Below are 18,023 nucleotides of genomic sequence, written 5' to 3'. Positions count from 1 at the left end.
ATTAATCATAACAACCAACGTAATGTTTGTACCGAACTTCCTTGCTTTACATCCCTATCTATGCCATCGCAACGTGTGCATAAGGCCACTGCTCATCCTTCTCAGCCCAGTCTCTCATCTAAGAAACATCGCTTTTGATTCCTAAACTGTCAGAGCCTATAAGGTGGGTCTGACTGCCTTGATCTGACTGATTTGTCCAATATTAACTGCTGCACCCGAGGTCCAGCAAACTGATGAAAGAGGGAGAGCAGAGTAGTGAACAGGAAAATCACACAGAGCCTCATAACCTACAAACACAGTCACCGTGGAATTATAAAGCACATATCATACCATGGAGCCCATTTTTACCCCCTTTTTTTTGTTTTCCTTTTTTTTGTCTACTGTAAAGAAAAGGGACTTATTTTCTTTGTGTCACCTGTTGAGTGAGATATATAACTTGTCTGTGTGTGTGTGTGTGTGTCTGTGTGATAGAGAGAGAGAGAGAGAGAGAGAGAGAGAGAGAGAGAGAGCTGGGGTTAAGAACATGACCAAGTCAATTATAGGGACCAAACAGGCAGAAAATCAATCAACTCACAGGGGCCTTTGAACTGCCTCCTAGACGTCACTCGCGACACATTTTTCACACTTTTCTTGCATTGATGTCCATTTATTGCTGAATGCAGTTGATATTTTCTGATGAAGCCTCAAAACTCAAAGCAAAGAAAATCATTGCCCTAAAAATGGTACTTCCCCTTTCCCCAAAGGAAGTAACTGCGATGCCGATGAAATCAAAATTGAATTTGTGACGAAATGATCAGCGTAAACACAAACAATAATAAATAATTGACATATCTGAATAGATTATAGCACAAACAAAGAGACTATAGAGCACAAACAGAGTGACAGAGCACAAATAAAGCCAAACAGCCAATGATGATCATTTTCAGTGGTAAAGTCGCGCACTTTATCGTTCCATGTCGACACCGATCATATTCCAACATTCAAAAAGATTTTAAAAACACATGTAAAGGGACAGCAAAGGATACTCAGGCTTGTATGTTTACTCTTTTACAGGGAAAAAATGTAATTCTAAAATGTTTACTTGCTCACTAGAGCTTCGAGAAAATGGCCTCTTAACAGCACAACTTGTGAAAGCTTTGACGCTGAAAATGGTGACAGTTTACTGCAAAGGTCTTTGTTGAAAGACAGTCGTTTTATAATATGATAACATGCTGGGGAGGGATTTTTCCAAGCACACACAGGAAGCACATACACATATTTCAGACACCATTCCAATGGTTGAACAATCCTCAACCTGTGTACTACCTGAAAGCACAGGCAGTTATTACTGAACACTGACTGAGTACACAAGGTGCACAACCAGAATTTTGTTTTTAAAAAAATAAGTGGAGGAGGAAGCAGTGCAGCGGTCGGCTATATGGATTCTTGGCTTGCACAAACAGAGACAGATCATTGATACAACACTATTTGGGGGAGGCTTGCCAGCTTCTTGTTTAGCCAGACCTAAAAAGGTAAACAACAATATATTTTAACCACCAGAGCTCAAGACTGTTTCTACAAACCCTAGATGCTGCAGCTGTGTGTCCATATCAGTGCAAAGAGGTTTTAAGAAACTCAGAACAGAACAAAGGACACTTCACATGCATTTTGCCAGAATGTTGCCAACTATCAGGTAATACAAATATTCCTCTCATAGAACCAAGTGGCTTAAAAAAAAAATCTGCAAACACGCAAACAAAGCTGGACTACTGGCTGTTAATCTTTTTTAGCCTGTGTGAGTGAGAGGTGAGATTTCTGTGATGTGGGTGTGGATTTGATTTCTTTCTCAGTATTGTGTCCTTCTCTCCTGTCTGGTGTCTTTTCATTTGTGCTTAATGACAACCTTGCCTTGGAGATGTTCATTTTAAACAAATGCCAACAACATTTGCCAATTAAAGTAACACTAGGGAACCTAACAAAACACTTAGCACAACACTCTGCCCTTTAGTTCCTGAAGCGCACTCTCAGAAGACGTCTTTCACTTTGCTTTTTTTTTCAAGCTCAGCTAATAGAAGTGTGCTTTCGATACAACGTAGAGCACACGTGTTCCGCTGCACAGACTTGCACACCACACACACAAGCATGCACGCACATTCACACAAAAACACATGTTTTTCTTTTTGGTTTTTTTTCTTTGTTTTTTTTTTTTTCCAAAATGCACACATACAAACACACAGGCACGCAAACACTCTTAAACCTCGAAGGTCAATACACTTATAATTGTGATCAGCGAGCTGCAGAGCACAGCACTGACACCCTAACAGGCCCTTTGAGTCTGATCTTTTGACCTTGTGATCTTCAGGAAAAGAAAAAAAAAAAAATCTCTCCAGTAAGGAGACAATGCAGACCATTGTGTTGTCGATGGGGATTGAGTGTTGGACCACTATTATGTTCAAACTCACGGTTTTAGAAGCATGAATAAAATAAAATAATAATTATTTTTTTTGCACCACTATCTTAAAAGCATGATATTTTGAAGTGCCTCCTTGCACTTTGTGTATATATTGTAGGTAACAGATGTTTTTTTTTTTGTTTGTTCATTTGTTTTGTTCTTTTTGTTTTCTTTTGGGGGCGTTGAGATGGTATGTAGGAGTATAGTTTCATTGCTGTGACATTTTTAATGTAATCCTCTAGAAAGAAAAATATCATCTATGTCCTAAGTAAAATTAGATTAGACAACATGTATAGAGAGGAAATCGTGTAATAAATTGCTTGTTTTTTTATTCTCTAATAGCTGTTAACTAGTTGTTTTACTTACCTGTCACACACCAATATATAAATATCTTTTTTTTTTTTTTTTAATCTAATGTAAGCGTTCTGAATGTTTGTTCCATGAAGATATAAGCAGTGTGCATTCATTTTCATTGTACATAAATAAATATATAATTGTTCTGTTCAGTGGCAATGCAGAATTTTCCGGAAATTACAGCGATCCTGAAACGAATACTGTTTGCGTGAAGAAGAGATAGAAAGAGAGTGAGAGCGAGCGAGAGAGAGAGAGTGAGGGGAAGTTCCTGGTTTGACAAAGGGGGCCAACGTGAGTTATTTTGACGATGATGACTGTGATAAAGGTTGCTGAAAAGAGAGACACACGAAGGAAAATGTCAAATTTGCCCTGTATGTAGGATAGAGTGAGGAATCCAACACAACCAAGTCATTGATTTGAATGAAAGAACAAACATCAGAGGTGCTCAAATACCTGTTACAGTATAGAGCAACATTCCTCAGGTGACTCATCTGAACCATTTTGTCTTTTCAGTGGAGAAATCTGGCTTTAGTCTCAGGCATCTTTGTTTACTCGGTGCATGTGCATTTAAAGCTGCAAGGACACGGATATCTAGATCTTTTTACATCCTGTGCTGTCCTGTCTACACGCAACATCCTCACACATTTGACCTCCGACGTGCCATCTACATCACGGAGGTTTATAGAAATCCCACCCAGTAAACTGCCTTTACTCTACTTGCCTTTTTTTGCTTTCTACCCAGAAACTTTATGCACGCACAAACACCTGGAACTTGCCGAGCTAAATGGTACAGATTAAATGGAAACTGATTGACGCAGTATTTCAACAAAGAGCCAGTATATCTTCAAGCTTGTCCTTTTTTACTGAAATGTGTCTTTTTGGAGAAACTCCTAAACAGAGCTGATAACCTGTCTCACTCCTGCCTACAACGTGCTTTCCTGATCTTACTTTTCTAGGCCTTCCCTCTTTGTAAAGCTGTTGTAATTTTGCTGTAAAGGCAGAGTGTGTGTGTGGGGGGGAGATACACTATCAAGAAGAAAAAGACAAAAAAATACATGAATTCTATCCTCGGTTTATGGTATACATAAAAAAATCTGTTTCTACATATCAATAAGTGTTGTACCTTTGGTGTACATATACAAATATAACTAATAAATGTTGATTCATAACTAAATATTGGCTGCTCTTGTCTGAATGTTTGCATCTTGTCACATAACTGTTACACATGCACATTCTTCATGTTTGTCTCTGTAATTCACTTGGTGTATTTACGACTCCCAGTCTAGACAAGCTAATTTTTACTGATTTTTTATTCTAAAACCATTAATACATGAAAAACATTCAAAGATGCTCATTGGGAAACAAGCAAATGTTATCTACAAAATGTTGATTATTGAATTAGCCCTAATCCTAAACAGCTAAAACAGGCAATGAGCTGTTTATTGGCTATTTATAAGCTCTAAGCTAATTTCCAGCCTGCCTGGTCTTTTATGTTCCCCAGAACCGATAGTTTTAAAGTTGACGCGCTTGCTGAAGAAAGAGAGAGCTTTGCTGAATCCAGGCTAGTGAAAAGGGGCTCTATGCTGGTTGAATGTTTTGCTGAAATTGTACACAATTATTTAATTTAAGCATAAAAATAGAAATGTGCACACTGTAGAGGCGGGCGTCCAAGTGAATGTAAGCAAGACGATGCATGTATGCCACTGCACCATTACTGGGATGAGAAAAGTTACATTTGATATCAAATAGACAATTTGGCAATAACAATAATACCTGAAGGGCAGTGAAGAATAAAAAAACATTACATTATAATACAATGATACAATTAATGTAATGTATTAATTATAATGTAATTATATATATATAATGTTACATTACATTATATATTATAATGCTTGTTTTGGACTCAATACTTGAGTAAAAATACACTCGTCAAGCATTTTTCATTGGAGAGGAAACAGATGTTATATGTGCTTGTTAATGTCGATGATAATAGCCTCCACTGCATCACATAAAAAAAAACTGAAAGGAAATATATTACAAAATGATAAGTGGATGCATGTTTGTCAATCATGTCATTTGTGATGAGCAGAGTTGGAACAGCGTCTAATGATTGAGCGCGTACTAAATGCATGAAAAATAAGCAGTAAGTGTGCTCTTTTCAGTGTTTGTCAGCGAAGACAGTTTGACTATACATGCGCTTTAACATAGTATGGAAAGATGCCATCTCTATCTTTCAAAATGGCTCCAGTCTTCATTTCCTGTGTTAACATATTCTCACATCCCAAGCCCAGCGCCATGGAAACCTCACTTCCTCTTATGTGGGAGCAATATAACCATTGCATCCCCTGTCATGCCATTCACTCGCTCCCTTTTGTCTTCACGCACACAGAATAATCAGTGAGTGAATACCACATTCCTGCACATCTCCTTCTATACACATTTATTTCATTCATGACTTTACAAATCTTTTCAGCGACATCTTTTGTTAATTTGTCATGAAACCTGCCTACACTAGTACATTTGCTACTTCTCCTCAAAATGAATCATATACGAGCAAAAGCAGGAAAAAAAAAAAAGGGAACAAGTCAGAAACAAAAATCAGTTTACAACCGCTGTACATAATTCAGCGTTATACTGAAAACCAGGAAAGATTAGCTGTCACACAGGGAATAATATTGATATGACACAATGTGTGATATATTTTACCAATGAGAAGGTCAGTAGAAAAACTGCAGCATTTTGTTTACATGTGTAAATGTACAAAGTGACTGGCACATTGAGGCCTTGCCAAGCACACAAGCTTCATTCATTGCACCCCTCCCCCTCGGGAGCACACACACAGCCTCCGTCTTAAGGAGAAACCTTTACATTGCTATGTGTTTACAGCACATGGGCCCCACATTATCATATGTGCCATGTAGTTTAGCATCTAAAGCTAGGCCGCTGTCACTCACTTGTCTCTTGCATTAAAATGGTTAATCTGCTATATCCAATTATTTCTTTTGCTCTTTCTTTTTTTCCTTAATTAATGTACACACTGTGTATATAGTATGTATACATCATCTTTATCATTCTACTTATCCTCAGGATAACAGCAGGGACGTCATATCATCACCTTCCCAACTCATTATAAATGTATACCATATTAAATGACTTCAATAGTGCATCAGTTGCACAGCTTTGGATGCGATACATCAACTTGATTCATATAATATCTCCACTCCACTTTGACTATTGCAAAATCCATTCACGATTGTTTACCTCATAGGTACTGTTTCTAATTAAATAACTCTCAAAAAAATGACACATTCCTTAATTTAAAAGAGACTCGAAGCCCCTTTCTACCAAACAACAAAAAGCACTGGTAGCTATTGCTAAGGCATTTCCAAAACATATACTTTATATACAGAGACCAAGAAAAAAGGGAATCAAAACTGCATAAATTAAGGTAGTGACATCCCCAGTTTTCTTGAAAATGGAAAAACCACACTCCAGTCCACAGGCAATGTCTGAAATATACACAAGTTCACAACAATTAGCAAACAAAACAAAGAAATGAAATACATGGAAAACATCAAGGGTTGTTCTGCTCAAAATTATTTCTTTCCATCTGCAGTATGTAAAAAGAAAAAAAAAAAAACCCAGTTCTCATCATTGATTTATTATTTCTCATTTAGGCTGAAAGGCCCTAATTTAAAATCCACCAATTGTATAACAAAAACAGAATAATTTGCCATTAATATGTTCTTCAAAAATGACACCCTCACCACACCCTCCCTTTAAACCCCAAGTCCGTCCAGCCCAATCATCTACAAAGCACACAGCTCACAAACGCAACGAGGTGACAGAAAACACATTCGCACACCCCTGTCATTCAGTCCTACCCTGCCATACCAGACGAACAAAATGCTGCACATGTTGGTTTGAAAGACCTGGCCCTACTGAGAGACAACAGCTTCACACCCAGTTTAATACTGTATGCCTCAGTGAGATCATCTTTCTAATTACACACACATACACCCTTGCTCAGTGTCCATTCAGTGCTGGCCACCAATGCAGGTTTTACCCCGTGTGTTTGGAGCCCCACCCCCCACCCATCCAATCTCCCGACCACCTCCTCGCTCTCTCCCTCCTATCCTCTCCTGCTCTCTCCTGTCTGACTCCACACTCCTCTCTCTCACGCCAGCTGGTCTTTATCTGGCGACTCCTCTAGCGTGATGACGGTGAACTCCTCTGTGTTGCCGTTCTCCTGGATCTTCTCCTTGTTCATGAGGGTCACCATTTCCTGGTCTCTCTCCTGGGCGTGGGAGCTGGATGCTGATGCTGCCGCCCCGTTCCCCTCGCCGCCGTCTTTGGGTGTGATCATCAGGGTCTGTTGTTTGCCGCACCAGCTGCAAGAGCACATTCAGACGTATTCATTTATTTATTATTGATTTTTGTGCCATCTCACAGTCTGCACCAAAATATGTGAAAATTGGACAGCTGACTATTGACTAGAGACACTAAGACAGAGAGACAGGGGGTAATGTTTATGTCCAAAACATGTTGCATGACAGCTCTATTAGTGTAAGATTAAAAAAAAAAAAAAAAAAGCAATCAAAGTCATACCTGTTTCTTTTGGCAACAGCTGCACACACAAGAAGAATAGCAGCAACTGCCACCATCGCTCCAATGATTACCAGCCAGTCTGGAGGGAGACATAACAAACCATGAGTCAACAGCATGAAAGCTGAGTCAGTAAGAAAAAAAAAAACACTGTCAATAAAGAGTGGATCCACAATGTTAACTTTTCCCAAACATAAGCTTATTTGACTGCAATCACTCTGGGCTCCAGAGGTCTATGTGAAATAACACGGTTGCTCACTCGTTGAATCACTGCCCTCCTGTTGATCCGACTCAGGCACAACAGGACCCTGGACCCGTCCCTTGTCATTGGGTTGTCGTGGAGCTGCATGGCAATACAACAAAAAAGTTCTCAAACGTCTGAATCATCTCAGATGCAGGTCATTCACTGACATATTAAACCCAGAAGTGCCCCTACCTTTCATAGTTAAAACATTAAACTATATGACATATTGAAATATGTTTTTGGCTGCATCACAGTCTTTCACTTTAAATTGCCTAACACAAGGGGGCGTCATGTGTTCTTAAAGTTACTTCAATCCTCCCAAAACCTGTTGCATCTGATGTCCTTCTTTAAGGATGTTTCTGCACATTTGAAATATAAATGAACTCAGGTTTCACCACTTTCTATTATTCAATTTTGGATCAACAGCTGGTAGATCAAATAACAGGAACCTTGCAATATAATGAAATCCAAAAATTACCGTTCAGCTGAGTGAATACTCATTCTGTCTGATACAGTGTTCACAAAAATGTATTATTAGCATCACAGAAGTGCTTTCTATTGCATGGCAATTATACAGGAATGCATTACATTGTCAGGTGTTGTTATTTCACCCAAATCCTGAATGCCTTAGTGAGCTCTGATCATACAGTATACGCCACTCTGCTTGTGCTTTGATTTGTAGAACTTCTGTATTCACTTTTGCTTGTGTTTTTCTTACGCTCTGTTATGGCTGCATCTCTGTCAGGCTCCATTGTCTCATTCTGTTGCTCATTTTCAGTGGCAGGTTGTGTTTCCGCTGGCTGTCCAACAGGGGCCGTTGGAGAGACTGAGTCGTCCTCAGAGAGAGGTGGCAGCATCCCAGATCCAGCAGACTGGTCGAACTCTCCAGGAGTAAAAGTGGACCCCACACTGCTGTTCTCACTGCCTCCAAAGTTTTCGTCCATGACAGGACCCTCTGTGGAGGCCTCTGAATCCCCTGGATGAAGTTCTGTGGGAGCAGCTGTGATTGACGGGATACTTTCCATCAGCTCCACAAGGGCATCATCCCCAGGGACTACTGTGGGGTCACCACCGTCACCATCAGAACCATCCTCAGGCTGTGTTTTTGGAGTGCTCTCTTCCTGCTCGTCTGCTATTGTTGAGGCCTGAGGCTGTGGTGAGGGGTCAGCTGATTGGAGATCAGAGAGGGTCACATGTGGTTACACTCACACATAACTTTTTACATGTTTTATAAGAACAATATTGCCCATTAACTAAAACCCTTTTTTTTTATTTTTACTTTTCAGTTAACCTTATCATACCAACATTTATGTTGGACTAATGATCATTTACAATACAAAATGCATGCATAATAACATGACTGATGGTATACAGAGAGTCATTAAAAATATTCAACCATATAAGTATACAGTACAAAATAATCTTGCTTGATGCACTAATGTGCCATTCATCTCTCTCCTCTCCAGATTTTACAACATTTTGTTTTGCTTAAAATTATATTCACTGATGGGGCATCTTCTTTTTGTGAAAACAAGATTCAAGAGGGCATTACTGTCAAAAGCATGTAAATACTTCACTTTAAAAATTAGAGCTAATTTTATCAAGCATTCATAAATGATGATTCAATATTTCTAGATTAAATATCTGCAATGAGACCATGTAAAGTGTTACCACTGCTAAAGTATAGGTTGTTCAGTTTTTTTAAAAAAAAGCCTATAGTGTTCGGGAAACAGATCCCTCATTAGCACTCTAGGCGGTCATAAAAAGTAACCTCAGCCTGCCGTTAGCTCTTGTTCAGCCAGAGACTATTTGGGTTAACTGTATGTCTGTGCTCGGGTAACATACAGTAGAGAGGAACTGACAGGGTGTTGGCATTGACTATAGCGATGAGATCATATGGTAACTAGACCGAGGCGTTTGTCTTAAGAGGCTTCATTTTCTTTCTTTTGTTGTTCATACAATTATGCAGAGGAGTTTGTGCATTCTGCAAAGGAGCTTGAATTTCTAATTCTAATGCTAAACATGAAAACATCCTCAACTGCGCTTCATTCTGCATGATTTCAAATATCTACATCCTATCGACTGTAAAGCCAAAACAATATATCATTAGGTCTAATTATAAAAACCGATAAAACAGTTGTATGCGATCATTTTTGCACTTTGGTTTCAGTTTAGAGTATGTTAGTGTTTAAACTTTAAATATATGGTGACAAATAGGTGCGAGATGCATTACAGTAATGTGAGGGTGAACAGGCACATTCTACTAACCTGGTGCATCTGAGGCTAAGTGTCCTTTTTCAGGAATTATATGGTCACAGTTAACACCAGGCCCAGCTGGCACGCGGGGGACACAGAGAGTAGACGTTATCAAAATGGAAGCGCAAACAACAACAGGTTCACGTGATGCAGAATGTGAATTCACATGGCAGTCGAGTGATTCGGTTAGCGGCTTTGGACTGCACCGATAAAGTGTAACTGCCTGTTTCCTGTGAATATAGTCACCTTCTTCGTCGTAGCAGTAGGCATCATAGAGATCTTCAGCACTTACACGTGTATTCGTAATGAACCCAGTCATGTTCTTTGCACACTTGTCATGGTGCTTGTGTCTGAGGATGATAATGCTTATATTGCTGGTCCAGCCATTCCTGAATGGACACAACAAATTGTTATTGGAAGACATATTTTAACACAGTTTGTAGCACGTTGTTGATGCAGTATGCAGTCTTTCTCCAAGTCAGACATTACATCTTACTAAAAACAGAAGAAATGCCCATTGCTCAGAGAAGTACACACCAAAACAGTTGAGGAATATGACATAATGACGTATCCATTTTGTAAAACTGAAAGACCTTCTTCCTTTTTTTTTTTTTTTTGTGGTTTTACATCTTTTGAGTGCAATAACGGAAAATAAGCCAGAATTTTATAATGATTTCTCACTGTGAACAAAAATATTTCTTGCGACATATTAGATCTGAAAAATGACCCAAACGGTGAAGTCTTGAAAGATGTGACAGGGCCCAACTCATGGCAAGATGTCATATATTACAGCTTAAATGTGTAAATTAAATGTAACAAGCATTAAAATGATTTTTAAAAAGCCTCCAGTAAATAAAAAAAAAGGCTTCTTAATACGAATAATTACTAAACAATGGCTCGTGGTTTCACCTGCATGTTTCCATGTCTTTAGCATAGGCCTCCTGAATTTGCTCTTGACTTGCCAACGTGCTCTCCAGCTGCTCACACACCTTTTGAGCCATGTCAAAGTTCAGGGAGTGACGGTTAGCTCCCTCAACCAGAAACACCCCGGCAAAACTACAGGTGCGGGAATTCACTGTAGGGAAAGAGAAGGAAAAACCAGGTTCAGTGTCTTAAAAGATTCATCACCATTTAAATACAGCATAGTACTGTAATGTACAGTTAACTCCAAATATTTTCTAACCAGTTATTATTTCATCTGGACTATGTGATACACAGTGGAATTAATATGAGAGAAAGAATACACTGGCTGGGGATTCATTCAATAGCTTTCAAAGAGGAGCTGTTCACTGCTTCTTGATAATTTGTTTAATATTTTTGGGTCTTGAGGATCCATTTACCTTCTATTTCCTGAATGAGGAAGTGCAGTGCTCACTCAATTCAACTGCCATGAGTTTTCATTAGTGAATTCTCTAAGAGACTGTGATGGTGCACATGAAAGCTTTTATAACCATAGAATGTGTAATAAGTATATCCTTGCATTAACATGGTGAGCTTTGTGTCAGTGTGCTATAATATGTGTGAGTCATGAGTTGACTGGTGTGTTCAGAGGAAGCACAGAGGCATCATGAGACAGGCAGCATACTCGTCTACAGTGTTAAGTCCCCAGGCAAAGAGTAAACAAGTATACACATAACACTTAGAGACGTGGAAAAATAGACAAAGGTTTGCAAACATACACACATACTAAGCTGTATGCTTTAGATACCTGGGATATAAAAGTTTCATTACACTTTCACCACACTAATGGACTCGTTCTCAAAAAGACCAAACGTTGCACTGGCAGTGCCATTTGATTGCTGAAAAGATACAGTGTATACAACTTTGTTAGGGTGTAGGAAGCTAACAAAGCAAGCATTAGTTCTCGAACAAACTCTAATAACCTCTTTTTAATAGGGACATATTTTCAAGTTGTGACTAATAGCTTTATTGATGTTTATGAATAATTTAGAAAAATGCTCAATAGATCAATAATAATCCATTAATTAGAGAAAGTGACCAGATGAACAGGCAACATGTGTATTCATATAGTCACATGTCCTAAATGAAGAATGTAATGAATGGAAATGAAAAGAAACAAATGTCAGAGTTTCAAGACCTGGGGGTTTTCATGATATGAGCAGGTGACAATTTGCATTGAAAATGAAAGGGAGAGACACCACCCTGGGAGAATCTTGCGATATGGACCTCACATTGAATATTTACCGGTGACTTTGTCTCCGTAATGATCTTTACATGGTTCGCCAAGATCTCATAGTTGCAGATTGGGAAATAGTCATAAAATTCATTATCAACATGTGCACCGTGACAATTTGATCAGGAAATTGATTCTGACTCTGTGGAGGCCTGACAGATAGTTCTGAGTAAACTGCAGAGTGCATTTAGGTTTCATACCCACTATTGCTTAAATACAAGAATAATTTGAATAACAGAAAGCAAAAGTAGGATCGTCTACCACAAACACACACTCATATGAAGATTGAAATCGGTACTATTTGTGAAATCTATATTAGCAAGTGCATCTGTTTGCTGCTTGTTTAGATGTGCTACCATGGTGTCGGATACCGGGGTTGTGAAAGCTGTTACTAAGGAACAACACCAGACTTGAACAGGAAAACATCACGCATCACATGCAGTGTCAGTTTGATAGCTGAGCCCTGATGCGGTGAAGTCTGGCGAATAGGCAAACAAAGATAGAGGCTACAGTCACAACAAGTACACAGTTTTTGAGCAAATAAAGTAACTACCACACCATTTTTTTTTTCAATGAACAACTTCCACTAACTGGAATAATCACAAATTAGGGTTAAATAAATGATCAAATGTAAATTACAAGTTGGAAGAAAATCATAGTGGAGCACTACACTTTTTTTCCCTTTTCGGGTTCAGCTAAAGAAAGGTAGAACTGTCAGACCTTGAAAAACCAGCTCCCTCACAATAATATACCTAGCAATTAAGCCTGTACAATATAATGTAATCTTATACAGTTGTCCTGCAGTATACGCTTTATTTATTTGCTCTACAGTGACTGCAGCTGGCCAGTAAAGAGGAAGGAAGTAAGGACGCTCTCTGCCTGGCAACCAACTTTCTCAGGCTGCATCCTGCATTGAGGCATGTAAATGCAAGAGAGAAAAGCAAGAACACTAAACACTAAAATACTGAGATGACATAAAAAATATATATTGGTAGGTTTTAACAAAAAGTCCTATATGTCACGGATATTCATATCCTACCTGGAGATGCTAGATATGAATCAGCTTTTAAGTGAAGACCTCAAACCTTGTTTATCATTTTACAGTGGAGAAAGCTGACCTCTGAAAGACTTGATATGACAAAAGGTTCCCCCATTTTTCCACTGGCTGTTATGAGTAAACAGAGCAGTAGCAGCAGCAGGAAGTTGAGCAAGTGGAGTTAGTGCCAACACTTGTTTTGTAAGGCAGTTTGGGTTCTTATGCTTTTTCCCTCCTTTTCTCTTACACACACAAACACACACCCACACACACACTCGTGAAAAAAATTCAACATATGCTGCCACATGGCACAGTGTCCCTGAAACTAAAGGGGTGAAAAACAAGACCCTGGCCTTGCAAACCTGTCCAGAGAGATCAAAGGGAGCACAGCTCACCATCAGTGAGCTGAAAAAGGGACTGACATGAATCTCAGGCATAATCATTAGTATGCAGAGCAAATGGTCCTTGGTGTCTTTATACAGTCGAGAAGCCTGCTATGCCAGTGCACTGACTCACCCAAAGGCTCCTTTGTCACCTAATGGAGTTGAAACCAAGGAGACTGCAAAGCCTGGGTGTACAGACCTTAAGAGAAAGGGAGCTTTAACACAGTATCTTGCCAAAAGCTCCAGATGCTCTAGATGTAATAGACAAGCCTGACTCTCCACTCACTTCACAATCTCCTTCCCTGGTTGCTCTCATTTTCTCTTGTTTTCTCTCATTACCCTCTGTTTGCCTTCTCTATGCCAGCAATAAAGTACAAATTACCCCCTGCATGCAGGTGCACACACACACAGGCAGATCACAGATGCACATGCTCACAAACACACCCAAATGTTGCCTGATAATTTCTGAAGTCTTAACCTTATTAGAGCCATGACACAGCATGGAGCACAGCGAGACAGCCAACATGCTCACTATCTTCATGTCAATATCAGTAACGCACACAACATTAAAATATTCGTTATCCTTTTATCTGCATGTTTTCTCTTATCTTCCTTAGATATCTGACTGGAAATGTTCTCACCAAAGTTTTCTCGAAATATCATGAGTGCAGAAAGCTCATGTTCAAACAAAGAATCTACTGTATACACGCCACGGCCACTGTAACATCCTTTTAGCCATGGTTCATCAGCTGGTTTGGAGAGAGTCCTTTGTTACCACCACCCCTACAATGTTCCAGTGTCCTGCATTATCACACTTGAATGAAGTTGCTCTGTCAGCAGGCGTGACTTCCCCTCCACTGGTCACAGGTCCACCGGGCCAGTGGGACAGGTGAAACTTGAGATCTGGCTCAGATATGTTTGTGCGCACCCACACACACACACACACACACACACACACACACACACACACACACACACACATTACCTGAAGGTCACAGGAAGGACTCTCACTATCTGGTTTTCTCTTTACTGGGCCATTTCCATTTACACCCTCTGTCTTCCTACACTTTCAGCCATTATGCGCACTTTTAAGAGCAGCCCAGCTTTCCTTCAGATAGAAAAGGCAGAGGCACTTTTTTTTCTCTTTTGCTTATTGATAAAAGCTTCACAGCTCAACTCGATATAATGAAAAAAGCAGGTTTCATTGTATCCAAACAGATGATCCGTGATTCATTCTACCAAACAAAAAGGCTGTTTTCCACTACACTCTGCACATATTTGCGTAATTATCTGTCTTTTATGTTTTGGTATTGTGTGATTAATGTTTTCACTGAAATGGTTTGACATTTTGACATTTTGATCAATTTTTCTTGCTGAGAAACGAAATAGGGTTAGCTTAACCTAGCACACAGACTTGGAAAATGGGAAAACATCTCCTGTAGCTCTTTTCATGGTTCAAAAACATGCTTAACAGCATATCTGGAGATGACTACTAGCACATATCTTGTTTCTTTAACACATACACACACAGAAATGTAAAAATTACACTCAGGACATTCCAGTCTTTAGGCCAGGACTAAGCTAATCGCCCCCTCGTTCTAGCACCACACTTAAGCAAATTACTTAATTTAAAATAACAGCAGATAGTTAGTTGTTTTTATCTATTATACTTAGCCCATACAGAATCTCTAGAATAAGGAACCTCTTTATCCGAACATGTATAGAGTCAACATATAAATCCAGTTGTATTCACTGTTATGGCTCATGATAGAGTGAGTTTGGAAATCACGGCCTCATGTGGGCCAAAGTAAAGCACTTTTTCAGCAGTTTTCCCAAGGACACAAAGACTTGAGTGTATATGAAGCAGACAGGGGGAACGTGTTAAGGGAGCCTGAAACTCACAAAAAGGATTAAAAACGTAATTAGAAGGTTTAAGAGCACACAAAGAGAAAGACGAAACTTGGAATTATGAGGACCTGTGCACCACATAAGACCAGTTCAGTCAGTGCCAAAGAGACTGGGCAAAGACAAGAAAATGAAAATCGGAGAGGGGTAACACAAGATCAGCTTCAGGGTGGTTGATTTGGAGAGGAGGGTACATTGGTAGGAAAGGCAAACACGTGTCTGAGAGTCTCAGGTGGCAGGAGATGGTACACAGAGCCTGTACAGGCACAAGCCCTCTTTGTCAGGGCCCAGTCCCAGTCCACGGGGCCCCTGACCACCTCTCACCTTGAAACGTGATACGGGTGCAAGCAGGACTCGCCGTTACGCCAAGGAGGCAAATACGGCCATATTTGCAGGAAGTCAAGCAGTCATGTTGGACCTGAGTGCGTGTACTTAGAGAAACTAATCTTCTGCATAGAAGAAGCAGCACTCACGATTATGATCCGTTATTGCCTTAAGTGGACAATCTGCACTGGTCGTCTATATAGGAAACTCAAAAGATACAAGAGCACAAAGTGTACAGATCAGATAAAGTTGCTGGGAGTTTTGGATGTTTTGAGAGCTATGCATATGTTTTTATATTATCTTCATTACTTGACTTGAAATTGACATTATCACTTTTGGAAGGTCTCCATGCCCCATGATTACTGCAGCAAAAAAAATTGAATAATCCTAAATTGGATTTTCACTGCATTCCTAGCAGAGGTCATGCAGTTACACATGAACCTAAATGGATGAAATTAAAAAAATAAATAAATAAATTTCATTGAAAAATAAAATTAAGTATTGGAAAAAGAGAAATAACAACTAAATTGAATATTTTAGGGTAATTTCAATCACTATGGTGTTAGATGTTCCAGTTACCGGTTGAATTATTTTTTTTGTGGAAACATACATGCTGTTGGTGGGCAAGCATCCTAAAAAAACTACCCTTAAATCTCATGTTGGCTTACTGGCCTGGACACAAGTCTAGTTAATAATGTGCTTCAGGTGAAACACAATCGCAGGTTTAAGGTTCAAAGACAACATCCAAGACCAGGACCAGCTGCAACCACTGTAGGACACTTCTTGCCAGACACTGATTACTCCTAACTGTCAAATATAGATACACCTGCGCAAACACACACGAAAGCTCACAACTGTGAGATACAAAAGGAACCTTGAGGGGGCAAACACATGTTGAAGCACTGGGGGGCAAAGCAGGTACACTCCCTTTGCTTTTCCCACATACAGTGCACATGCAAGTTCTCTAGGTAATCTCTTATTTGTCTTTAAATACTGGTCAGATTTATAGCTTGATGCTGATTGTTCTTTGGTACAGTGCCAGAGGGAGTCTTTGTGAACAACCCCACCACCATCTCCTTAGGGAATGAGCCAGACGAACCTAGACCTGTTTGAGTCAGTACCAACTTCACCTCCAGAGATATATTGCTCGGAGCACCAAATCCTATCAAACCTTACACAGAAAACACATGTGAGAAAGACACAAAGAGAAAAGAGGGAGACACTGAGAAGGGGGGGGGGGGCGCGAAGCCAGAGCAATTCTTGAACATCCTTTGTGTCAGAGAATAAAGCATTAAGCGTGGCAGCACAGACTCCAGCTGTAGCAACACAGCAAAAAAGGAAAAAGATCTCTATCTCTGGTTCTGTCTGAAAAGAACGACTGCTTGTGAATGCTACGCTGATCATCCAAATTCCTGATAAATAAGGTTCACTTCACAGCGTGAGAATGTGTGTGAGACAGAGAGTGAGCAAGAGCGTCTGTCTCCTTTGTGTCTATCAGGAGTCTCAGACTGCCAGACGTAAGCCTGTCTGTGCTGGTGTAGCACACGCTCTCTTGCCGGCATCCACTCATCCATTCTACAAGCAGCAGCAGCAGCAGCAGCAGCAGCAGCAGAGCACAACCTCTTTCTTTCACTGTCCTCTCTTTACATGTATGCTCACACAACAAATGTTCAACAAGGCTAAAGAAGGGGGAAAAAAATAACAATGCTGTCTGGTCCTAAAATCTGGCAGTGCTGCCAGCCAGTCAGCCAGGCACAGTTTAGGCAGAATAAGGTAAAAAAAAAAAGAAAAAATCCCAAACAAAGAGCCATCCACTGGGCGAATGTACAGTCTCCTCACCTTGAAGTTTTTCCGACCTGGTGGAGGCCAGTAATCCAAAGGTGACCCCCAAGAGAAGCGTCCACATCCTGGGCAAAGCGTCTGGCGATGGCTGGGTGAGTATCTGGGAGTAAAGGTGTGTAACAGTTCTCCTGTGGTCCTGTCTTCCCTCTGCCAGGAGTGACGGGTGGTTTGAGTGTGTTTCCGTGTGTGTGTGTGAGTGTGTGTCGTGTGTGTGTGTGTGTGTGTGAGAAAGAGAGAGAGTGAATGAGTGAGAGAGCACTAAAAAAAAAAGAGAGAGAGAAGAAACCTGTCACTGTGGAGGGAGTTGCTCAGAGTGCCTGGTAGCTGCTGGAGCTGACTCAGACTTTGCCCCAACTTTTCTATTCTCTGCTCGAAAGACACAGAGGCTAGTGGCACACACGCAGAAGGGGGAGAGTGGTTCATGTGAGCACACACCCTTCTGCCTC

At 40.1% G+C, this 18,023-nt stretch overlaps 1 protein-coding gene across 1 annotated transcript; it reads right to left on the bottom strand.

The window, feature by feature from the left end:
* Positions 1-5,213: 5,213 nt before the first annotated feature.
* On the bottom strand, positions 5,214-17,744 carry cd44b (CD44 molecule (IN blood group) b). Its single transcript, XM_070830552.1, has 7 exons — positions 17,575-17,744; positions 10,803-10,968; positions 9,906-10,282; positions 8,356-8,805; positions 7,653-7,736; positions 7,397-7,475; positions 5,214-7,179 (listed from the first exon to the last, which is right to left on the bottom strand). Exons 1-7 carry the CDS (start codon positions 17,639-17,641, stop codon positions 6,966-6,968), a joined length of 1,437 nt encoding a protein of 478 aa, XP_070686653.1. The 5' UTR covers positions 17,642-17,744; the 3' UTR covers positions 5,214-6,965.
* Between the last annotated feature and the right edge of the window lie 279 nt (positions 17,745-18,023).

Source organism: Pempheris klunzingeri, chromosome 5 (assembly GCF_042242105.1).
Source record: "Pempheris klunzingeri isolate RE-2024b chromosome 5, fPemKlu1.hap1, whole genome shotgun sequence".
In the NCBI taxonomy this organism is placed as follows: Eukaryota; Metazoa; Chordata; class Actinopteri; order Acropomatiformes; family Pempheridae; genus Pempheris; species Pempheris klunzingeri.
This window is presented reverse-complemented; position numbering and strand designations above follow the sequence as displayed.